Source organism: Oryzias melastigma, linkage group LG5 (assembly GCF_002922805.2).
Source record: "Oryzias melastigma strain HK-1 linkage group LG5, ASM292280v2, whole genome shotgun sequence".
Classification (NCBI taxonomy): domain Eukaryota; kingdom Metazoa; phylum Chordata; class Actinopteri; order Beloniformes; family Adrianichthyidae; genus Oryzias; species Oryzias melastigma.
This window is the reverse complement of record NC_050516.1, coordinates 27021882-27045322: the sequence shown is the minus strand read 5'-3', so window position 1 is coordinate 27045322 and position 23441 is coordinate 27021882. Positions and strand designations below refer to the sequence as shown.

Genomic DNA, 23441 nt, shown 5'->3' with positions numbered 1-23441 from the left:
AGCTTACTGACTCCTACATGGCGATGGCCTTATCGCCAAAAAATGGCGACTGAATTAATTTTGTTAGAAGCGGAAATTGGTTGTTTTCTATGGATGACGTCACACTTGCTCAGTCCAGTTCTCTTTTACAGTCAACGGTGTGAGGTAGCATGACAGTGAGATTAAGGAGCTGCACACAAAAGCCACTTAGTTTGCTGATTTGACGACATAACTTGCAGAAATCCTCTTTTGTGTCATTTGATGAACAGAGATAAGAAAATTAAAACTACTTTAATTTTTTTCATTTTCCCAACCTGACTTGAGGCAGCATGAGATAGTGGATGCTGCTGGCGTCCTTCTCTTCCACAGAGGCGGGGTCAATGAGGTGACACAGATTTTGGTACATCATTTCAGTAATGAAGGGTGTGAAGGGAGCCTGAGGAGATGGAGGAAAACACAAAGCATGAGACACAAGAGAGAGGAAACAGAAGGAATATTAAGATTTTCTGCACATCGGTTCCTTCCTCTAACCCAAAAGGTCCGACGCTCTGCCGCACATTTCTCTCCGCTGGTGATTCTTCCTAATTGGTGGATGCGTTCACACAGAGCAGTGCCATTGGTGGCTTCCCGCTCTCCCTCTTTCAACCACGGCTAATTTATTTGATCTGTGTTGATCCGACTAGTGCCAACTGCCTCCTCGTAGCAGGCCTTACACTTCACGTGCAAACATCTTCAGTGCGTTATAAATAAAAACTCCTACTGCTAATGCATTATTCAGAGCAACGAGAACACAAAAACACCTCTTCCATAGCAACCTTGTGTCTTTGTTTATGAAGTTTCCCCATCCTCTTATGCATACACACAACAACCAAATGACTCACCATCAGCCTGCACATGGAGAAGAGAACACTGAACAGGGTTTCCAGCGCCCACAGGCAGTCCTCGGTGCCACTCTCTCCCTGCAAAGTTCATCAACACATCAATAAGTCCTTTTCACTGCGGAGAGGTAAAAGTATTTTTGCCCTTGCAGACTTGAGCACCAGTCAAAGTCAAAGAAATGTTCACAGGGAAAGGCAGATTCACTGAGAGATTGAAGATATCATAAACTAAGTTTAAATCATTTTTTCTATGATTACCTGGCTTGCTAAAGTCTTAACTACAGCAGGTTTATGTTGTATTACTTTGAATCCAGCTAATGCTTTTAGGAATAAATCTTCCTGGAAGTTTGGAAGCACAAATTTAGAGCTGTGATCTCACCTTCAGGCGGCGCCTGTTGGTCCTGACATACCAGTTGGTGAGCATGTCCACAAACTTGACCAGGCGAGGCACGACAGTGTACAGGCGGTACGCTGCAATCACAACCAACTGTCCATATAATTATGCTCCAAAGACAAACTGTGTATTTTCAAAAACAGAAACCCCAAAATATAAAAGTTCTAATTTTATTATGAAAACAGTTAAAGACCCAAACTGAAGAAAATTCATTTTTTTGCGTATTTAAAATGTTCTTTTGGTATTTTTCGGATTATGAAGGACATATATTAATAAAATTGAGCTAAAAATTCAATTTCTGGGAACTATGTGTCCTAGAAAATGACTCCGTTTTTTATTTTGGCTAAAAATGTCACAATCATAATTAAAAGACCACTGGGAACACCTTTACTATAGATGATAGGAGTGCGACTTTTAGGCATTTGTTGTGATACATTCTCAGAAAATCCTTGAAAACCAGCATCAAGTGGAAGGAGGTAAAACATTTGTGTGTTTCTACAGTGCAGGTCTCACCGTCCATCTCAGCTTTGAAGAACTGGATGAGGGACTGTGTGAAGGACTGAATCCACTTGTCCATGATGTTGTCGCTCTGCTTTGCTGTGTTTTCGTTGTACAGGAACTGAATTCCATCCTCCTGACCGGTTTGAACCAAAAACACAACATTAAAACCCTTCCAAGAACCTGTGAAATTCTTTTGAAAACATGTCTTCCTCATTCTTTTTGATGAAATCATTGCATAAAACATCTTTCTGAACAATGTGATATTTTCTTTGAAAAGGTAAACTATTCATTAATCATCATGAACAATAATGTTAATGAAAAGTACAGGAAAGCCAGGAAATAACATATACTTATAATTTCCTTTGGCTCTTTTGGTTTGAAAAAGTATGCTAAACTTTGATTGCATTGGGATATTTTTGGGTCTCAGATGATAATTTACACAGCAATTCTTACAAGTGCTACATATCTTTTATTAAATGGGCAATTAGCCTGAGACACTTACATTTCTTACACACTCACAAAATGAATTAGGCAGAGTGCCAATGCAACAATTACAAAAAGAACTTATAAAATAGCATTTTTGTTGGATTGGACTAGTCATCCAGTACATTAACATGCAAAAGTGTGTCTGTTTGGAGAGAAATAACTTATGGCAGCTGTTCGGTACCTTCTGTAGCCTTTGTACATTCTGCACCAAGAAGCGATAGGCGTTATACCACGGCAAGAAGACATCCTTAAGTATGTCTCGTACACCCTCTTCTTTGAAGCGCAGGTTCTCTGCTCTCACCACGGGTGAGTTGATGAGGTAGAGTCTGCAGAGGGGCAGAAGAAGTTGGATGAAAGGTGAAAGAGGACTAAAACAGTATGGAAAGTACCGATGTTTGATGATATAAGCTTAAATGTGAAGATTTTAATATAAATTAAACGTTTAGTGTTTATAAAGCTCAGATGGTTGATGGAAAAAAAAAAAACTATAAAGAAAACTAAAGCAAAACGTGTGCCTTCTTCATTGAACAGCATTAAGTCACACTTTTAAAGTATTGTTTCACTGTTTTGATTGGAATTACATAAGATTACACATGATTTTTAGGGTCAATGTTCACAACAGCTTCAAGAAAGACAGCAATCTGAGCTAGAACGATGTTTACAAATACAAGAGGTGAATATGATTTTGGTGTCTTCACCTTAAAGCTGCATGTGGGTCTGGTTGGGGTTATTGGGCTATTGTTGTGCTTGTTTTTAGAGATCATTTTCTTTATTTATGTGTAAAACACTGCTATATTCTTTATGAGAAGTGCAATATAAATAAAGTTTGATTGGGTTTATTAATAACATCTAAAACTTGATGGTGTTGAGTACAGACTGTACTAAGAGTGAAATTGACCAATCAAAGCCCCTTTACTGGATGAGTCACACTACTGACGAAAGAAACTAGTCTTTTCTTTACTTGAGCTGCTTTTTCTTTTAGTCAACACCTAACTTTCAGAACCCTGCCCAAGGTCACCTCAATATTTCACCATTTCAATTAGCAAACAGCAGCTCTACTTTTTGAGCCACAGACACACAAAAACTACTTCCAGACACACAATCTTAAATGTAGATACATTTTTTTATGCAGGGAAACCTATAAATGCAGCAGGCTTATAGATTAACATTTATTTTGAAAATGAAGCATCACATGTTCAAATCTTTTGTACAAAGAAAACAAAAAAAGGAAAGCACGAAGTAAAAGAAAATATTAAAAATGTAAATATTTTGATCTGCACAAAATAATTACTTTTGCCGCTAAAAGACTAAATTAAAAATGCTCTTGAAACATTTTAGGTCAAAATCTAACAAACTAAATTTAAAAATAAAAATGAATGTAACTGTACTTGTATGTTTTTTAACCAAAAAGAAGTATGATCAGACGGCACAGATACATCTCAAAAAATGCAATGAAAAAGGGAAAAAATTAGTTAGTGAAATCAAAAAGTAAAATTATTTTGTATATAGATTAAGACAGCAAACATTGAAAGCTTCTATTTGTAGTCATTTTAATGATTATTCCCAACAGCAAAAAAAAAAAGAAAAAAAAAAATAGTGGCTCAAGTAGAATTTTGTAAAAACTTTAAAAGTTGGAAAATTGTGGTACTCCATCCAAATCTGTTTTTCTGAATTGGGTCAGTAAGTTTCGCAATCCTAAAGAAGACTCCTGACTGGACCTGCACAAGGAGGACGAACCTCAAATGGTCATTTGAAACCGGCTGGTACTTCACAGAGTGTTGTGTCAAGCGACATTAACAGAAAACTGAATGGAAGGAAATGTGTGTTATGGAAATGTGCACCAGCAACAGGGATAACTGCAGCTTAGATCTGTACAATAAATCGCAAAATGTATCATCATCATGTATTGCAAACAACAGTGTTACCATAAATGCTTAAACACAATCTCAGGGAAGCTTCAAGTATTTACCAAACCAAATAAAAGAAAAAGTGTCAATTACTGTTAACTTTTAGAGTTTATTTGCAGTTAAGATTTTAGAAATGAGCTACAAAGCTTGATAGTGAGTCCACAGGTTTACGAAGGCTTAAGACATAATTTAGCCGACCATAATCCACAAATTGTACCGTTTTTTGGAAAATGCTGGGGGACATTGTATTATTGAATCGATGAAAGGAGCTCGAGGCCATTAAACATTTGAACACAGGCTGCATTTGGCCCATGGGCCACACTTTGGACATGCCGGCTTTACACATTTAACCAATTGGATGGAACCTTTTACGCCATTGACCAATCGAATGGAGCCTTTTTATGCTAGACACTGCCTCCTATGCAGACATGGGTCATTTGAAGTATAATTTAAGTTATGTTATAAACAAAACTGTTAAGGTGAAATGGAAATGGTGTATTAGTCGTTTTTTTTTTTTTTGTTTTGCTATTTGTTCATGTATCGCAAGTCATATCATCATCGCAATATTGATCACTCATATTGCAAGTTTTCCTCATATTGTGCAGCCCTACAGAGGATCGTTGAATGAAATCCATTCAAGACTTCAGAATATTGAAATGATCCCACCAAATTTTAATTATATATGCACCTCTGTTTGATCAGAAATGTGTTTTTGAGTTATTCTGGTAAATTACAAACACCAGGGAAAGCAACAGTCTTCCTCCCTCTCACTACTATGGTAAACTCGGGCTTGACGATTGAGTAACTTCTTGAATATTTCTAAATCTTCTGCATTAGAAATTGAGTTAAAACAGTAAGTTACTTTTCCAGAAAAAAATGTGAACTAATATATCCAAAATTTGTATTCAAAAGATCAAAGCTTGGCTTTGGTGTAACATCTGTGTTCTTCTCCGTTCATTAATCAGCGCACGAGAAGCAGACGGGGAGACTGTGAGCACACGACACATTTGGTTGGAAGTTGAATTGGCTGCACAGATCGTGGGTGCCGTCTTGAAACTGTGGTGATGCTACAGATCTTTTTTGTGAAGAATAGTTTCAGACGAGCATGAAGTCTGCATATTTTCTCATTTGCAGTAAACCTTTAGGAGATCTAACAAGCTAAAAACATTGTTTCCTTGTGTACCGAATGCTAAAGCAGTGCTTTCATGTACGGGGAATGGCAAGTACACTGCCCTCTCCTCTATCTGTATTTCAGAGAGCAATAAATTCTCCAGCATGAGCCAAGATCAATGTCTCCGTCACAAGCATGACGATGGAGGACAGAAGGACGATCAAGCAGCAAAACAGAAATATTAAGAACATTTGAAATATTTAGGCTCTCAACTTGTACAAATAATTTCACCTTGACTGCTAATAAGAAGATTCCCCCTGAAAAAAGTGAATTATCTATGACAGGTTAATAAAGGCAGAGTTTTCAGTTTGACAGTGAAGCTGCAAGCTAAACTGACGCAATGTCATGCAATAAGCCATAAAGCATTTTAACAGCCTCATCTGCTGGAACCGCTTGGAACAGAAAGTCCACCAAGACAACTATCAAATGCAAAAGTATGTCTAATAAACTCAGCTGTCACCTCTCTAAATTTCAAATGTTATGTAGCGCTGTGCACTCGGGTTCGTCACTTTTTGTTTACTTAACAGCTTTTGCTGCTGCTGCTGCCCACCCTTCCATGATGGATGCACTCTGAGCAGAGCTTTCAGCAAGAAAAGATGAGGCCTTGAACAAAAACAGACTGTTGCCATCATGTTTTTTTTTTTTTTTTTTTATCTAGTCCCCTCCAATTTTAATTTTCTCCTTCATCAGTGTATTTGTGAGCATATGGCAAAACTGCCTGGTGGTTTATTCATAGGGCCATATGGCCTTAGCACTCTGTGCTAAGGGCAAGGAGCAAATGTACCAAGGATCACACATGTTTGATGTGTATTTACAGCATGCGCTGTAAGTGTGCACATACTCTCTGGAGGAAATCCAGACTCCTGTGTTAAATACGGGAATAAATCAAAATCTTTTCATGAGATAAGGTGGAAAAAACCCCATCAAACAGACACACATGAACAGATATATTTTTTGAAAATGCACAAGCTAACGCTCGTGTTCAATCCCAGGGCTGACCTGAGGGCATCGGCTCCATAGTTCTGCACGATCAGAGATGGGTCTGGGTAGTTCTTCTTCCGCTTGCTCATCTTCTGTCCATCACTACAGGAAAAAACGCCAAGCAAAGATATTAATGCACATACACATGCATGCACAAAAAGAGCATGTTGGAGACTGTTCATTGAGTATTCAAATCAGTCAAATCCTTCCAGGTCAGCAGGCCTGTGACCGCAGAAGTACATTTAGACCTGCGGCCTGAGAGCAAGCAGCTCTGAAGGCTGATGCGCATTGAAGGATGCTCTACATTAATCAACGCTTGACAGTTGCAAAGTTTGAGGGAAAAATGGAAAAAGAAAATGTAGCAAAGTGGGTTAATATTTTGGATTTATTCTCATTTATTTACATATTATTGATATTTACTCCACAGATTTCAAATCCCAAATGATTCTGTGGAAACATTTTTACTGCTAACACTTTGGTTTTCTGTATTTATCCTAAAGGTGGTTTGCAGAACATTCAAGAATAACATTTTTAGTTAATATTTATTCATATTTAGTAATATGTCAAACACTAAATGGATTTGATTACTTTGTGTATCAAAGCTAATAACTCTCGAACAAAAATGAAAGAAATAAAGAAAGAACTATACGATTAAAAAAACTGTACTGAAAACTAGAACTTATTGCAATAAATAAATAAATTATTTAGCTTAAAAAAGAAAAGTAAATAAATATTTATAAAGATTTGCAAATCACCAAACTCAATACCAAGTCGTCTTTTTTTAAAGAAATTAACAGCTTTTAGCACCATTTACTACAGAAAAGTTAAAGTAGTCACATTTTCTTGTTTAGTATCAAAGTCTGGCATGCCGATATACTGACCTCGCCAGCACCAGTCCATTCACAATGACGTTCTTGAAGGGCGGTTTTCCAAACAGCGCTGTGGAGAGAACCAGCAAGGTGTAGAACCTACAATGACATGCAAAAATAAGCAGAAAATGAGGGTCAGTATCCCACTGAACAACTTCAATTACACTACAATTAATGAGATGCTAAACAAATATTATAGCTAGTAAAATTCATTTATAAAACTTGAAGCAGATAATGCCACTGAACCCGGTGTAGGTAAATGTTTATGTAAATGTGTTTGTATTTCTGTTTATTTAAAATGCATTCTAATGTATTTGTTTGATCTACTTTGATTTACTTTTGTCGATTTAGCAATGGGGCAGATAATGTAAGTTTTCTTCTTTCTGCTCCTTTTCATTTATTAACTGTTATTTAATTTTTTATGTAATTTATTGTTAATAAATCCAGAAAAATGAAAAAAAAGCTATTTTTCATAATCATTTATGCTTTTTCACTATACATATCAGTGCTAATGCCAAGTTTGTCTCTTCACCCATTTATTCGTTCTGCTTACCATCCTCTGGTCTGGTCAATGCCCTCAGCGATGAAGTCTGCAGGAAAACTTTCCTCAAACTCCTTCTTGTTCTCAAAAGGATAATGAACCTGGGCGTAAGGCATGCTGCCGCTCTCAAACCAGCAGTCAAACACCTCTGTGACCCTCCGCAGAACGCCCTTTCCACACCGGGACGGTATTGTAAGACTGTCAATGCTGCCAGAGAGTGTGGGAGGAGGAGGAGAAGGGAGAGAAGGAAAAAAAAAATTAATTTTCAGAACAATAAGAATCAGTTTATATTATTTATGCAGTCCAGACAATTTTCATATGTGTCAGAGTAATGTCAAAGTCAGGATAACAGTTAAAAAAAATAAATAAATCTGCAGGTTCCCAATAAAATAAAATCCCTTTATACGTCTTCTGACTGACAAAACATCTACAGGAAGTGAAACAAAATAAAACATAACTGCAGCGGAGCTCTGCAGTTTGGCTGCTGACAGGAAAGTGATCTAAAGAGCACTAAGTGGTTTAATGCGTCATTTCCACAGGTTTAAATGTTCGGCAAAGCAGGTAATAATTTTGCCTGCATTACAGCAGCAAGAAAAAGACAGAAACTGTAGAGTTTCTAACAGTGGCATCATTTATATGACAGGACAAAAGAAACCTTCCAAAGTGGACAATATGAAAGGCCTTAATAGACGTCTATGCAAAAGCAGCTAGCAGGAAGTAATCTATTATTGTGGTTATATTGAGCTACAACATTTAGGTTATTTGAAATCATAAAAAGTAGAAAATATATAAAAATAGACAATGGTGGCAGAAGTATTAAATCCCATTTCAATAACATCTCCTGTTTACAAACAGACAGAGCATCTGAAGGCATCCTTCTGTCGCAGTATGTGCTCAGTTGGGAGGCTGTGAGCTTTGGATGCTGATCTGTGACTCACCTTTCCCGATGAAGATCTGCTACTTTGACTCCAGTCAACTCCTCCAGTTCTGCTATGGACCCAACACACACAACCTGTTTAGCACAAACACAGAGTCTAATTTTAGCAAACAGAAATGGATCTCAAACTGAGTTTAAAAATTACTTCTAGAATCTGTTTATGTTATTTTATTAATGGATTTTACCATCAGAAAGAGAAGTTAAAACACCTCCTTAGCAAGTTAAAGTATAATAAAGTGTGTTATCGGGTCTCCTCTGAGAGACAACCTGTTGGCACTGCTCCAGTTTTACCACAGCACCAGGTAACATGGCCCAGATACAAGCTGGTGCATCACCATCGGATAATAAAGTGGAAAAAAGTAAAAGAAAATGTACCCAAAAGACCTCGGGTGGGGAAAAAAAAAATGGAACAAAAAGAAAACCCGAAGAGAGAAAAAACATTGTACATCGAAAGCCAGAGAAACAAAAGAGGCGTCGAGCTTCGGATACAGCTGTGTGGTTTGCTGCACAGGAGTGTGTGAGGGAGGCACCAGGGAGTGCAAGTGTTCTGGAAACAGTCACAACGCCATTTCCAGCAAGCAGGTCGTTTGCTGTCCCTCTTTCAGCCAGGGGACCGAAGCTTCATTTTTCAAATGCTCAAATAACCCAATTCTGACATCTCTATTCAGTTCAGTCCACGTCACAGTCAGCCGAGTTTGGCAATAAATGCTCAGCGTAAAATGAACATTTACAGTTTGGCCCCCTTCTCCATCATCTTTCTTTTTCCTCCTCTTCCCCAATGGGTAATTTATTCTGTCCCCTCCTCTTCTTCTTCTTCTAGTTGACGACTTCTCATCATTTTACCCCAGTAAATGTTCCTCTTGCACATCTTTGAAGTTTCCTCAACTGGCATGAAAGGAAGCCAGCGCACTTTGATTCGTGTTTCTTTGCAGTTTACATTAATGAATCATTCATGTGCAGAGTTTATTGAGGCTCTCTGTGAGGGTGCCTGAGGTCAGCTCACCCTGCTTGCAGTACAGTCACAGAATGTTGTTTTTACACTACGCTCACCTCTATTTACTGTTCCAAAAAGTCTTTTCTAAGCAAGCTTTCATAAAAAATATGAAAAAGACGCATAAATCATTTTATTTGTGTCAAAAGACTTCAAAAGTTTTTTTTTCCCCTTTTACATTGCAAATTAATAAGAGAAATAGATTTTTAAAGTAATGCAGAAAAACAATCAGGTTAAGTGAAAGACATCTTAATGGATGTTTTTATAGAAAACTTTTAGTCAAAGTAGAACATATTTAAAGTTAGGTCAAAATGTTCCAGTTGCTTTACATGCCAACTTTTCTAATTATTAAGGTGCATTCACACCAGACGTGGCCACCACGGGAGTTTCAATGTTAAGTCAATATACTGATGCAGTTACTGTTGGGCGAAGGCGGGATACACCCCGGACAAGTCGCCAGCCCGTCACAGAGCCCATGGAGCTGAAGCGACTGCTACACTAGCCAGCCGCCTGGTGGACAGCGTAGTGAGCTAGCGAGATCCATTGCTCAGGGTTCTGTAGCGTGTGCAATCGCTCTGGCTCGATGGGCTTATGATGGTTGTTTGTTTTGTTTTGTTTTGTTTTGTTTTTTTCTCATTTTCATCAAGACAATAATAAAAAAAAAATCCCCCAGTTTTATTTTCATTTTCCCTCTCGTGGGTTAAAGCTCAAACTGGGTCAGAGGCAGACGGAGGTACTATTTAAAGTGGCCCTCAGGTGCAGCTATAGCAGCATGAGTGAAGTACACTGCACCCAGAGAGACTCTGAATGATCTTGTAAACCTAGACACAGCTATGTGTTTGCTGGTGCCTCTGTAAAGCTCTCCAAAACATTTAGACACAAGCTACTCGCTCAACATCATCCATGTTTTCCGTGATGACAACGAATGAAGTTTATCATCGGTTGCGTCAAGCAGTAAATTTGACGTGTGTCAAAAGAGATGTAAATTTAAAGCCTCGGCCGTGTCTGATGTGAATGCAGCTTTAGACAGTAATAATAATCAATGGAATAGAGAAAATTTTGAGTACTAAGTTCAGCTTTAAGAGGCTTAGACATCAAAATAAAGCTCAATATCTGATCACAAAACAAATAAATGAGTAACCGTTTTAAGACTACCCAAGACTCGTTATAAACACTTTTTTTGCTGACCTCCTGGAAATCATCGCTGACCCAAAGCGGGATAGGAGTGCCCCAGTAGCGGTTTCTGGAAATAGCCCAGTCACGGGCGTCTCTTAGCCAGTTTCCAAAACGTTTCTCACGCACAAACTCCGGAACCCTGTAGAAACAGAGACAGTTTTAATAGATTTTGGTGCATTTCATTAAAAAAATGTCATGTTATTTGGACCACTGGAACAGTCACAACATGGTGTAAAACTCCTTTGTTCAGCACGCCAACACAACTTCTGATAAAAACTGTTGATACTTCCAAATATCTCTTGTCCTAAAAACTAAAGAAGGCTAAACATTGTGACATTTTGCAAATAAATAAGCCCTCTATAGAAAACCCTTCCAGCATTAGCCTTTAACATCCATTCGTCAACATGGATCTCTTTAAAAAGCTTGACTGAAAAAGTTGGTGTCCACTCCAAGGCACCTTTTGTCCCCTTGTTTCAGCCAGTTCCTGATGTTAAATCCACCATCTCTCAATCTCCTTGTTTGCCTCTCCTTCCCCGCTTCCCTCTCTTGCTTTGTCAGGCCGTGCTGCTGATGAACAGTGTGGCGAGGAGCATAAATCGCCACCAGAATCTAAACACTAAGCAAGGAGTTCATCAATTCCCATTTGTGGAAGGCATTTCTATTTAGGCCCATAATATATCAATTTAATGATTTTTTTTTCTTTCCTTTGGTGCTGGGGCTCAGCACCAATCCTCCATCCCTTAGACCTCCTCCTCCAGTTCACACTGAATGAAGGATTTAGAGCATGGAGGCTTTTCATCCAAAGCACACCGAAGACTTATTAACATTTAGACCTCCTATGTAAGTCATGGGCATAGATGCAAAACACAGAGGGATAAAACTACAAGAAGACTGTGCGTGTCGAGCTAAAGACCTGAGAAAACAGAAAATAATGGGGAGAAGGATCACACGTTCATGGAGTATTGACTAAAGCTAACATAAGACCAGCAGTCCTGAAGTTGCTAAAAAGCGACTCATAAAACTGGACCACATAATATCAGTGTAGTTAAAAAAAAAATCTAAAAAAAATAATAATCAAGTGAGGGGTTTATCCTTCTTAAAATAAAGATCATAACCAAGTTAGGTACTTTATCTTAAAGAGATATCCATTTATAAAAGCCCACAAACTTCAAACGGGCTGTTTAAAAAAAAGAAATAAATAAAATAAAAGCACTTTAAGGCCATTCCACAAAAAACGTGCTGCTTCTGCATTTGGTTAATTTGGTTCATAAAATAATTTAAAAACATGGTATAATATACTGTGTTGGAAAGTGTATTGTATCCATTGTATGTGTGTTTTACTATTATTTTGGCTACTAATATGTATAAAAATGGTCTGGATTAACATTCTTTACATGTCAGTTGCAATGTTAGAAAAATGTACAGAAAACAGTTTTGAGTTCAAAAGTCTTAAATGTAATGAAATCATAGGCTGAGCTTTTTTCCACAGCAGCCTCCCTCTGAGCCTTCATTAATTCAGTTGTTAAGAGAATGTGACAGACTGTACCAGGAGAAATCAAACTGACCTCACAAAAAGCCCAATATGAATGAGAAGAAGGAGGGGGAAAATGAGAATAATGTGACAACATCTTTACTTTTTTGTTATATAAATCCTTTTTTTAAGTGGCAAAATCACTGATGAGTATATTTATGTTGACAACTTAGATTTATTAATATACAAAAAAGAAGAAACGTTCAGAAATGAAAGAAAATGCTGAAAACTAATCTTTAAAAATTAAAAAATGATGGAACACAGTCAAAATATTGAAACACCCTTTCAAATCAGAAGTTCATACAATCAATGATAAATGATTCAAGGCAAATTGGGGAAACATATTTATTTGTCAAATTTCCATTCCAAAGCAATATTTCCCATGATTTCACATAGCCAACGCTTTAAACTGGAACTTTAATTAATGCAAAGAGGAAATCTTAATTTAAAAACATGAAAAAAGCTGTTTTTTTGCCTTAAACAAATGATGACATTTTTAAGACAAATTAATTCATGAATGTTAGTATTCCCTATAGCCACTTTTAGGTGAAGATTGGTTTCAATTGATCTTTTTCTTTTTTTTTCAAAACCCACTTAAAATAACCCTGTAATTTATATTTCCAAAAGTATGCACATCAAATAGTTTTTATGCAGAAGAGTTCAAATAAGTATAATTTAGATGCTTAAAAGAGGTGATAAAGTTTGGAACTAAATCTTTAAGTATTTTTATCAATAGAATACAGATTTATACACACAGGTGGTTAAGTTTAAAAAAAACTGTACTTAAGTAATAACCTTCACTTTAACATATATTACTCAATAAAAGCAAATACTACTAGTGCAAGTAATTATGTAGGAGTCAAAAAGTAAATGGTTAAAAAAAAACAACTTGTGCATTGAATAACAGTTTACTTGCTTTTGATTTTATTATTTTAAATAAAGTGTAAATTCTGTTATTGTTGGATATTAACATTTATTTAATTCATTTTTTTATGTATTTATATTTTTAGGATGTTTTGGCAAAGACTGATAATCAATATTCAACATTAAAACATTTTCTTTCTTTTAATACAGATTTTGTTTCCAGTCTTTGTTTTTCTTGTGAAAATGTTTAGGTGCTAAATAAATAGGTGTTGTTTTACGCTGCCGCTTCCTGCTTTAGCAAACACTACATTTCTTAGAGGGTTTAATGTTTTCATAGATATTTAGGTTTAGGGTTTTTTTTTTGTTTGCCAATGATGGCACATCCACAGAATAAAATAAACAGTTTTAAAAACAGCCACTAGTAGCAGAGTGGGAGTACAGGTTTTTGATCTCTCATCTAGATAGTTCAAATGTATGGTGCTGTAAAACTACTCTAAAGCCTCGTTCCCACTGAGCGGTCCGGTACGGTATGGTAAGGAGTAGTAAGGACCAGTTAATTTTTTTCACGTAAGAGTTTCCACTCAGTTAAGCCTCGCTTTCATTGAGCGGTTTGTTTTCATGGTGCATGCGTGGTGTAGACTGCTAGTGTGCCATTAGCTCACCCTGTATCACACCGTCTCCAAGGATAGCAAGGAACGTTTGCAGTTCCACCACAGACCGGACCTCGCTGTTGTTTGCAGGCATTTTCAATTTAAACGCATGACCACAAAAGTACAAAGGAAACTGCAAAAACCTAAATGTTTACAAACGTTGGCAACTTTAGCTTTAACGAGCACTATATTGATGCCTTCTAATGTCAATCAATAGGTGGCTACGCTCCAACCGTTCAATGGTCCTACAACCCATGAGGGCCCCCAAGAGGTAGTTTGGTACTGTTTAATGGGTCAATTTTACAATGGAAACGCTTAAAATACCGGACCGGTCAGTGGAAACGAGGCTTGAGTAGCAACATTTTAAATAAAAGTTAATTGATTAAATGTAACTAATGACTATCCTCCTCCGTCCATAATAACACAAATGATTTTAAAATGAGAAACTTGCACAGCAAGTGACTATATGTGAATAAAGAAAGGTAAATGAATAAATCCAGATTAAAATTGACTTTTCGTAGCTTTGCTAGGAAATGTAATGTCATTGTGGACAGAGCGTTTTCTAATCCAACTCCTGAACATGTGCAACAACACCAACCATAAGAAGTGCACTCTTTGAAAAGTACTTCTCAAAGTAGTGTGTGAGAGAGAGGGGAGGCGGGTTCTCACTCTCTGTACATCTTCACCTTCCTGGCAGCTAGACATTCATCTTAGTTTGACAGACCCATTACCAGAGGCAGCTAGTGTGGCTCAGAAAAGAGCACAGGGAGCACTGAGTGTAATATCACTTAGCAAAGCCGTCACGTTGGCGCTAAAGCTCTCGTCAGTACAATTAGGGTCATGCAAATGTTTTTCCGCAAAGAAAACCGTCTATGCCCATTAATAAGAATTTCCCTTTGTGAAGACTTAAGCAAATCGTAAAAATCGAGAAAAGGTCACGGCAACAACTTCCTGGGAAAATCCATTACCTGCCCATTCCAGATTTCCCCCCCTCACTGACGGCTGTCCTGCAGAGGCAGCCCAACAACGTGATTTAGTGGTGCAGAGCTTCAGCTATAATTGTTTAGGGACTGCATGTGCTATCGGTCTTGGCTTGAATCTTTTAAGCCACTTGTTTGGTAAAATTCTCAGTGCTGCCACTTTGGAGATCCTTAACTATCTTTTGGCCCAGAAAGGAGCTTACCAGTAACATTTTCCGTTGCAGTCCAGCAGCTTCTCCACCATGTGCTCCACCCGGACAAACCAGCTGGGGACCGCTTTGTAGATCAAGGGCGTGTCGGACCTGAAAACAAAAGACATCATTGGGTAGAACAGAAATTAGGTTATGAAAACAGCTTGGAGTGTCTTTAAAAATGGGCATTTCAGGGAAAAAAGAATTTGATTGAGGGTAAAAAAAGAGCCAGAGCAGGTTTGGCATGTAACGTCAGTTATGCTTCCCACGACATCATTGTTGCCAAATTTATTCAAGATAACTCAGTCCCATCTGGCATCATCTCTAAGGAGATTCTCTGTGTGAAAAGCTGCTATTCTCTGTGTGGCTGCGAGTTGCGCATCGTTGTCTTTTTTTCAGGTTTTATTTTTGGTAAAGATCAATATACACTCACTGGGCACTTAATTAGTCAGACCTGTCCAACAACTCATTTACGCAAATTTCTAATCCGCAAAAATCACATGACAGAAATGTAATTAATTTAGGCTTGTAGACATGGTCAAGATGATCTGCTGCAGTTCAAACCGAGCACCAGAATGGGGAAGAAAGAGGCCTGAAGTGACCTTGAACATGGCATTGCTGTTGGTACCAGACTGGTCTGAGTAGTTCAGAAACAGCTGATGTACTGAGATTTTCACCCACAATTCTGTCAGAGTAGAATGGTCAAACTGGTGCCATCTGATAGAAAGACAACAGTAACTCAAATAACCACTAGTTACAACCGAAGTCTGCAGAAGATCATCTCTGAAAGCATAACACATCCAATCTTGAGGCAGATGGACAACAGCAGAAGAAGACCACAAGGGGTGTCACTCCTGTCAGCTAAGAACAGGAAACTGAAGCTACAATTCACACAGACACACCAAAACTAGACAATAGAAGATGGAACAATGTTGTCTGGTCTGATAAATCCCAATTCCTGCTACAACATTCGGATGGTAGGGTCAGAATTTGGCATCAACAACCTGAAAGCATGGATCTATCCTGCCTTGTATCAATGGTTTTGGGCTACTTAGTACCAAATGAGCATGGTTACAACGCCACAGCATACCAGAGTATTGCTGCTGACCATGTCCATCCCCTTATAGCCACAATAAGACTCCATGTCATAAAGCTGGAATCATCTCAGACTGGTTTCTTGAACACGACAGTGAGTTCACTGGACTCAAATGATCTCCAAAGTCAACAGATCTCCTTTGAAATGTGGTGGAATGGGAGATTCTCGTCATGGATGCACAGCAACTGTGTGATTCTATCATGTTAATGTGGACCAAACTCTCTGAGGAATGTTTCTAGTACAGTGAAGTGATGTTTCTAGTACCTTGGTGAATCTTTGCCACCAATAATTAAGGATGTTCTGAAGGCAAAGGGGGTCTAACCTGGTACCAAGGTGTACTTGATAAAGTGGCCAGTATGTTTACCATTCTCTAAATCATATACATGTATACTGTGTTTATGTAACACTAGCTATGAGATTACTTCCGATTTCCTTCAACACAAACTTGGGTTTTTATAGATAACGGCCAAGTTAAATAAAATAGCTTTATTGTATTAGCACACATTTCTAATACATACTGTACTTTGTTTCCAAACCCAGTGATTTTAAATTCCACTTTAAATATTTTTTTCTCTTATTCCTTTGAAACATTTATGTCTCTGAGGCTTACATTCATTTTAGAAAAATGTAAGTACCTTTTATAGAATAAATGCAATTGTAAAACTGTAAAGAAGGCAGAAATAGTAATGAAGTTGCAATTTAATCATTTTAAGATTACTTCTATAATAACTACAGACAGCAGGAGGGACTCCATTAAAACAGTCTGTTCAAGACTTGTTCTGATGTTTCTCCACACACCAAGCAACATCTGGATAAGTCTTACCTAAAATACACCTCAGTGTAGATAAAAAAAAAATTCCTCATTCTCTGCCTATTCTGTTCATTTTCCTGATTATTCTGTTAAGTAATCATAAAGAGCCATGATGCAGAGATTCCAAAAATACCTACTTTCTCTGCTCGTAATATTAAAGTTTGGCGTCTGTATATAAATAAAATATTGCAAAAACAAGAAGGATGATGGATTGCTGCATTAACTCTTTTCTCCACCCCTAATCACAAGCAAAACAGATGAGTAGATTTATGTTGTAGGGAGTAATGATGACAAATATGATCCAGCTCACACTTAGAGAATGGCATAAGTTGAATATTGTGGGAAACACTGCATAAAAATAAAAATAAAAACATGTGAAATTATCAGAAATTAAACCCTGACAGTATTTTGGTTTCTTTAAAGATTTAATTTCTGAAGCAGATAAATAGTTTGATTAAATACATTAAAATGGTTAATCTTCAATCCATTTCATTCTTGGAGACGTATCTTTAGTTGGCACAGAAAGCATATCTGAATCTTTTTAAAGCTTAGGACAGACGGCGCTCATCTTTCAGTCGGGGTTGGTTCGATTCCAGCTCCCCCAGTCTGCGTAGCAAAGTATCTTTGGGTAGGATGATGAATCATATAGGTCTCCCTGAGAGTTTTCTTTTTTTCACTCTGGATAAAAGCATCTGCTAAAATGAATGTAATGTAATTTATTGTGCAGCTGGCCCAAGTGGGAAAGCGATGTTGTCAGACTAAAAATGAAGTTTGTCTTTTTCTGCCTTAGCTCGATGGTTACAGTGTGATTTGAGATCAGTCAAGTTAAATGACAAAACACAGCAATGCTATGAATGAATTCTGTGCAGAGAACACAAACCCTCAGTAACCCTTCTGCTCTCCTTAGCTAGTTTACATTAAAAGTGGGGTCATCTGACAAGACAGTGCGCTGAACTTTTTTTTTAATCATTGATTTTTTAGTTTCAATAATGTCCATGGCAGACATAAAATCCTGTCCCTCTTTGTCAACATTTGTCATGGAAGGAATCACACATCATTATGTGGTTGGAGTCATCTGGACCCCAAAGAGAGCAGTAGGGTTTAAAAGTCACACATCACTGGATTTAAAAAAAAACCCAACATTTTAAACATTTTTTATAGAATAAATACAACAGAATTGAAATGTATCTAAATCAATAATAGTGCAAAGACTGTTCCACAACTACTGTTAGAGAAGATCTGCAGTTAAAGTGAAACTTTTCTTGCTACAAAGGGCAAGAATTCACAAGATTCAAGTTTAGGAGGGAATCTAATAGGGCTGAGTATCCACTGTTGTTTCCAGAAACTATTCAATTCACAAGAGCTTAGATAAATTTGATTCCATTTTTTTTTTTCAGATTCTTTAATTCAATTCAATTTTGAGTTTACACATTATACACATTTGTTTAGCAATACATTAATAATCTACTATATGTTTTGAATATATTTATATTAATCTAATACAGTTCTCATACTGTAAAATTTATTAGTGAAATAATGAAATTGTTAATATCATTCAGTGTTGCATGGTTTCTCAAAAGGAGAAGCTCTTCTGCTTCTCCTGGAGGGCATTTCAGTTCACCCACTAGGTGGCGATGACACTATAGCATTCCACCTTATTCTAGAACAAAGAATGAGCAAAAAACTGTGCTTTAGACAAAAAATGGTTACTTTCCTTGAAAGACTTTGGAAAATTAATGTCTGTGAGTTTATAAAGATGTTCGTTGAATGTTGAAAAATTAATGTTTAGGTTGACCGAGCGTTAGCATTAGCCGTCCTATGGGAGATCCCATTAAACAGCAACATCAAGCTACCAGGCTTTAGCTTTATGTGCGAAATCGATATATAGTTTTATAATCGATTATTGACCTTTTAAGCTTAATTGATTAAAATTGATTAAAGGACAAAGCGGTCAGGAAGATGAATAAAGGATTTTATCAACCCAGCCCAACAATCTAGTACATTTCTCACCTCCAGCAGAATGGGTAGCTGTGCTTGAAAGTGCTAGAGTTGACAAGGCGACCATTTTCCTTCAGCCACTTGATTATGTTCTTGTCAGCATCCTGAAACAGAAGAAACAAAGTGCGTCATTTATTCTGAAGTTTGGCTTCACCCTGTTAAGTTCTTTGTCGGTTTGGTGTGGTCAGATGCAACTCTTCCAGAGTGCCACTCTACAGCGAACTGACAGACCCCAACATCCAACGCCTGCCCACCAAAAGCACTGCAAAAGATCTTCACCTCCTGCTCACTTATTTTATATTAAAGATAAAATATTCTTTAAGTGCACAACAATGCTGAACTACTTAAATAATCACCAAGGCAGTCATGTAGTCATAAAAAATGTAAGAAATATTTACCAAACTAATGAAAGACATTTTTATTTTGGACATTAAATGTTGAATGCTATAGTTGTCTCTAGTTTTCTATCTTAGTTTGTACAATTAGTAAATGTTCCAACCTCAAAGTGTGCTAAATTTACACCTTTACCTCAAGCTTTAAACAAAAGTAATGTAAAACTTTTCCTTTGAGTGGAAGTCCTGATAAGCTCTGAACATGCGATGGCTTCATATACCCCTAAAGACGTGTTTCTTCGAAAGTCGAGAGAAAGCCCCAGTGGAAGCCTGCAGCCACGATAGCACCCAACCCCACATAACACTGGTGGGTTTTTTTGTTTTGTTTTTTCGTGCAGCTTGCTGTTTATGGCAAAGAATATTATATGCAATCAGCTAAATGGCTTATCACACAGCACTTCAACTCCCTCTAACCAAACTCTGCAATTCACAGGGAGCTCATAAATAAACTTCTTAGCAAAGTGATTAGCAGAATATTGGCCTTGGCATTTTTTTAAAGCAAGCATTGCACCTTTTTGTGTCCTCATTAACCCTTGTGCTCTTTTAGGGGGTCCAGATGACCCCAACCTTATATTGATGTATGGCCCCTCCCATGATAAAGGTGAACAGGATTTTATTTGTTCCAGTGAAGATAAAACATCCTCAAAAAAAATGTTCAGCGCGCTGTCTTGTAGGGTCCAGATGACCCCACTTTTAATGTAAACATGCCTGGGATAGCACAAGGGTTATAAAACATGAAGATACATCTGTGATATGGTGATTTGCTGGAAATCGACCTTAATAAAACTTGCTTCCAAAATGGTAACTTGTCTCTTTATCAATATTTGACCAACGAAAAGTTACAAATATAAACGTTAATGTAAATATGTAGGCTTGTGCAATAATACCAGCTTTTCGGCACATGTTCTTAAAAAAAACATGGATGAAAGTTTAAANNAAAAAAAAAAAAAATAAAAAAAATAATGGTTGTATGATTAAGGAAAACAACAGTAAAAATAACCAGAGGGCTCATTTTGCATGCACTCACGTAAATCTTTATTAAGCAACTGTTGGTCAACATTAGTGTATGAGGTCAACAGGTCATCACTACATTGGAATTGTTGCTTTTGTAAATACCTGTTATAACACTAAGGTTATATGCTGAGCTTCGCTTGCATAGATCATGACTGAACAAGAGAAAGTGAAAATGACGAAAGGTGACAAACCGTTGCACAGAGAAGTTATGTAGGAACAGGATGACAGGAAGGCTGACTTGGCAAAACAGTGAAAGTAAATTTAACAGGAGTACTGCAGGAAAAAGAAGCTGGAATGATCAGAAAGTATAGAAAAAAGAGGCGCTATGGATAAAGAGAAGTGCCAAGAAAAAAAAAGTGGGGTCATTGCCAGCGGGGGTTGGGCTTTGGGGTGTGGTGAGCCAGTAAATTTCCGTTATAAACAATTAAGGTGGGGGTTGAACTGCAGCAACAATACATATTTAGAACCAAATTACTTGGAACGTAGGGCTGTTCTAAAAATGTTTGATCAAATTCACAACAGTCAGATTCAGAACTTGCGGAGAGGATCGCATAAGTCCAGCTCTTTGCTGTCCTTGCTCTTTGTTTTGTTACTCAACAACAACTCTTGCAACTGTTTGTAGGGTTCAACAACATCTAAGAAAAAGAGGTTGGTTAAAAGATGAAGGAAAAAGAGTTTCTGTAGACTGATTGAGTGGATTTCTCTGTTCATTGATGATCTGAAAGTCTTCTTTGCCATTTCCTCTAGATTTGCCTGTGCTCTTGATTTGGATCTTAGGCGTCTTTGCCAATTCCGAGCCTCTGTTCTTCTCCTTCCAGCAGCTTCCTATAAGTCGCAATCTCCGCATCCAGCTTGAGCTTAATGTGGAGCAGTTCCTGGTAATCTTGAAGATACTTGGTCATCTCCAGTTTGGTTTCGCAGAGCTGGGCCTCAAGTTGAGAAATGACGCTCTCTAAACCTTCCACCTTCTCCATGTGGGAGATTTCCATTTCCTCCAACTGCAGCTCAAGAGCGGCGTTGCGGGCCCTGAGGCTGTCGATTTGATTCTGAAGGTCAGTCACCTGATTGTGGAAGGTTGTGATCTCATCCTTCATTGTCTTCATCTTCTCCTCGTGTTTACCTGCATGTTCTTTAAGAGTGTCAAATTTGCTCTTGTACCACTTTTCGGCTTCTTGGACATTGCGAGCCGCCACAGACTCTATCTCAGCGCGCATGTTGCGCAGGTAAGCAGCCAAATCTGGACGATCACCATCCATCTCAGAAGTGATCTTTGCTTCCTCGATCTGCTTCATAAGATCAGCCACCTCTTCGTCATGTAACTTCTTAAGAAACTCGATCTCAGCCACCAGCTGCTCGATGCGCTTTTCGAGCTCGGCCTTCTGTAACGTGGCATTGTCAACATCCTGCCGAAACTCCCTCAGAATCATTTCTGCTTCCTCTTTCAGTGCCAGTTCCTCCTCCAGTTTTAGTCTCCAGATTTCAACCTCTTCTTCGAGGTAGCCCCGTTCAATATCAGCTGCTCCCTTCTCGTTGGTCAGGGTCTCAATAAGCTCTCGCAGTTCCTTGAATTTCAGTTCATATTCTTCTCCAATGCCAGTGGGGCTTCCCTTGTAGCGGCCCTGCAGTGTCGCCAGCTCCGCCTGGAGAGAGGCATTCCTCTGCTCCAGTGCCTGAACCTTTGTGATGTATCCGGCAAACTTGACATTGAGCTCCTGCATTTCCTCTTTCTCATTGGCATGTTGCTGGTGTATCTCTGTGCCCAACTCGATGGCAGTTCCACGAAACCCGGAGCGTCCCCGGCTGTCAAACGAGGATCCACGGCACCGGGACGGAGACGGGCTCTGAACTCTCATTCTGCCGGCAGAGCTGCTAACTTGCAGGCTTTTTTGAGAGTAAGATGCAGCTCTCATTTCGAACAAAGTTCTGGGCGCGTTTTTTAGATGACAAAAAAGACGAACTGGTCTCTGGCTCTCTGAGGGACTGACGCTCCCTCAGATCACCTCAGAGTTTTTATGCAGCATCAAGAATGTCTCAGACAGCCTAGAAACACGCGCGATGCTTTAACACAATTCAAAAGTGGATTATGACAGACTTTCAGAGGACTCTTGCCGCATGCTCTTTATTAGCTAACGCTGTACTGCTAGTGACCTGGCAGGCCATGTCCACTCCCTGGCCTTTGCACATAAACGCTAAATAATGATTCCATTCTCATTTGCTCTACCTCACTGTCCTTTTAAGGATCCTTACAGACTTTGGTGTGACAGACAATAGAAGGGTATCCAGGGTACAAGTTCAAGTACACGCCTTTGTCAAAATGCCTTTACAAACGCATCACAACGTTTTGTAGCCATTACAAAGATATATAAATTAAAAAAAACAACTTTTATCCAGTTTTCAAAATAAATGCATGAAAAAAAATATATATATTTCATACAAAGACTTAAAACAAAGGAAGATCTAACAAAAAAGAACACAGTAGAGGTGCACGATATAAGGAAAACTTGCAATGAGTGATGTTAGTGATCAATATTGTGATGACGACATAAAGTAAACAAAAAAAAAGGGAAAACGAATAAATAATTTTCATTTAATCCTTGTGCTATCCTATGGGGTCCAAATGACCCAACCCTTATATTGATGTGTGATCCCTCACATGACAAAGGTGGACAGGATTTTATGTCTGCCCCAGACATCAGTAAGGATAAAACATCCTCGAAAAAAAAAGTTCAGCGCACTGTTTTGTGGGGTCCAGATGACCCCACTTTTAATGTAAACATGCCTAGGAGAGCACGAGGGTGAACTGTAAGCTTCTACTTTGACAATATTCAATTACAATTTGTAAATATTCCTTGTAGTATGACAGCTGAATATCACATTTGAAAGCACATTTCTCTTCTAATCTTGTTGTAATGTTGTAATATGTGTTATTTCACTATGCTAAATGTTAGTCTATACGCATTTAATTTCTCTTTTTTTTTTGTAAAACCCCTTAAAAGTGCAATAAACAAAAAAAACCTGATTTATCTATAGAGTAAAAAATATATAACTTCATTATGTGCCATATCATTTCAACTTTATTTCTTGTTCTAACTGTTGTCTCTGT

At 38.0% G+C, this 23441-nt stretch overlaps 2 protein-coding genes across 2 annotated transcripts in view; both read right to left on the bottom strand.

The window, feature by feature from the left end:
• iars1 (isoleucyl-tRNA synthetase 1) overlaps positions 1 to 23441 on the bottom strand; it is a 55256-nt gene that overhangs the window by 19998 nt on the left and 11817 nt on the right. Inside the window, exons 12-23 of the mRNA XM_024270013.2 lie at positions 18945 to 19036; positions 15040 to 15138; positions 10824 to 10950; positions 8646 to 8719; positions 7720 to 7914; positions 7179 to 7265; positions 6316 to 6399; positions 2420 to 2564; positions 1765 to 1885; positions 1237 to 1328; positions 861 to 938; positions 294 to 415 (exon numbers count right to left, since the gene is read on the bottom strand). Coding sequence (XP_024125781.1) covers positions 294 to 415; positions 861 to 938; positions 1237 to 1328; positions 1765 to 1885; positions 2420 to 2564; positions 6316 to 6399; positions 7179 to 7265; positions 7720 to 7914; positions 8646 to 8719; positions 10824 to 10950; positions 15040 to 15138; positions 18945 to 19036 — 1316 coding nt within the window. The remainder of the gene's footprint in view (positions 1 to 293; positions 416 to 860; positions 939 to 1236; positions 1329 to 1764; positions 1886 to 2419; positions 2565 to 6315; positions 6400 to 7178; positions 7266 to 7719; positions 7915 to 8645; positions 8720 to 10823; positions 10951 to 15039; positions 15139 to 18944; positions 19037 to 23441) is intronic.
• LOC112145022 (vimentin-like) lies at positions 20279 to 22416 on the bottom strand. Its single transcript, XM_036212006.1, has one exon. The coding sequence runs from the start codon at positions 22246 to 22248 to the stop codon at positions 21112 to 21114; it is 1137 nt and encodes a 378-aa protein (XP_036067899.1). The 5' UTR covers positions 22249 to 22416; the 3' UTR covers positions 20279 to 21111.

Coding starts and splice junctions, on each gene's coding strand:
- LOC112145022 (XM_036212006.1), bottom strand. CDS start 22,248: ATGAGAGCTGCATCTTACTCTCAAAAAAGCCTGCAAGTTAGCAGCTCT.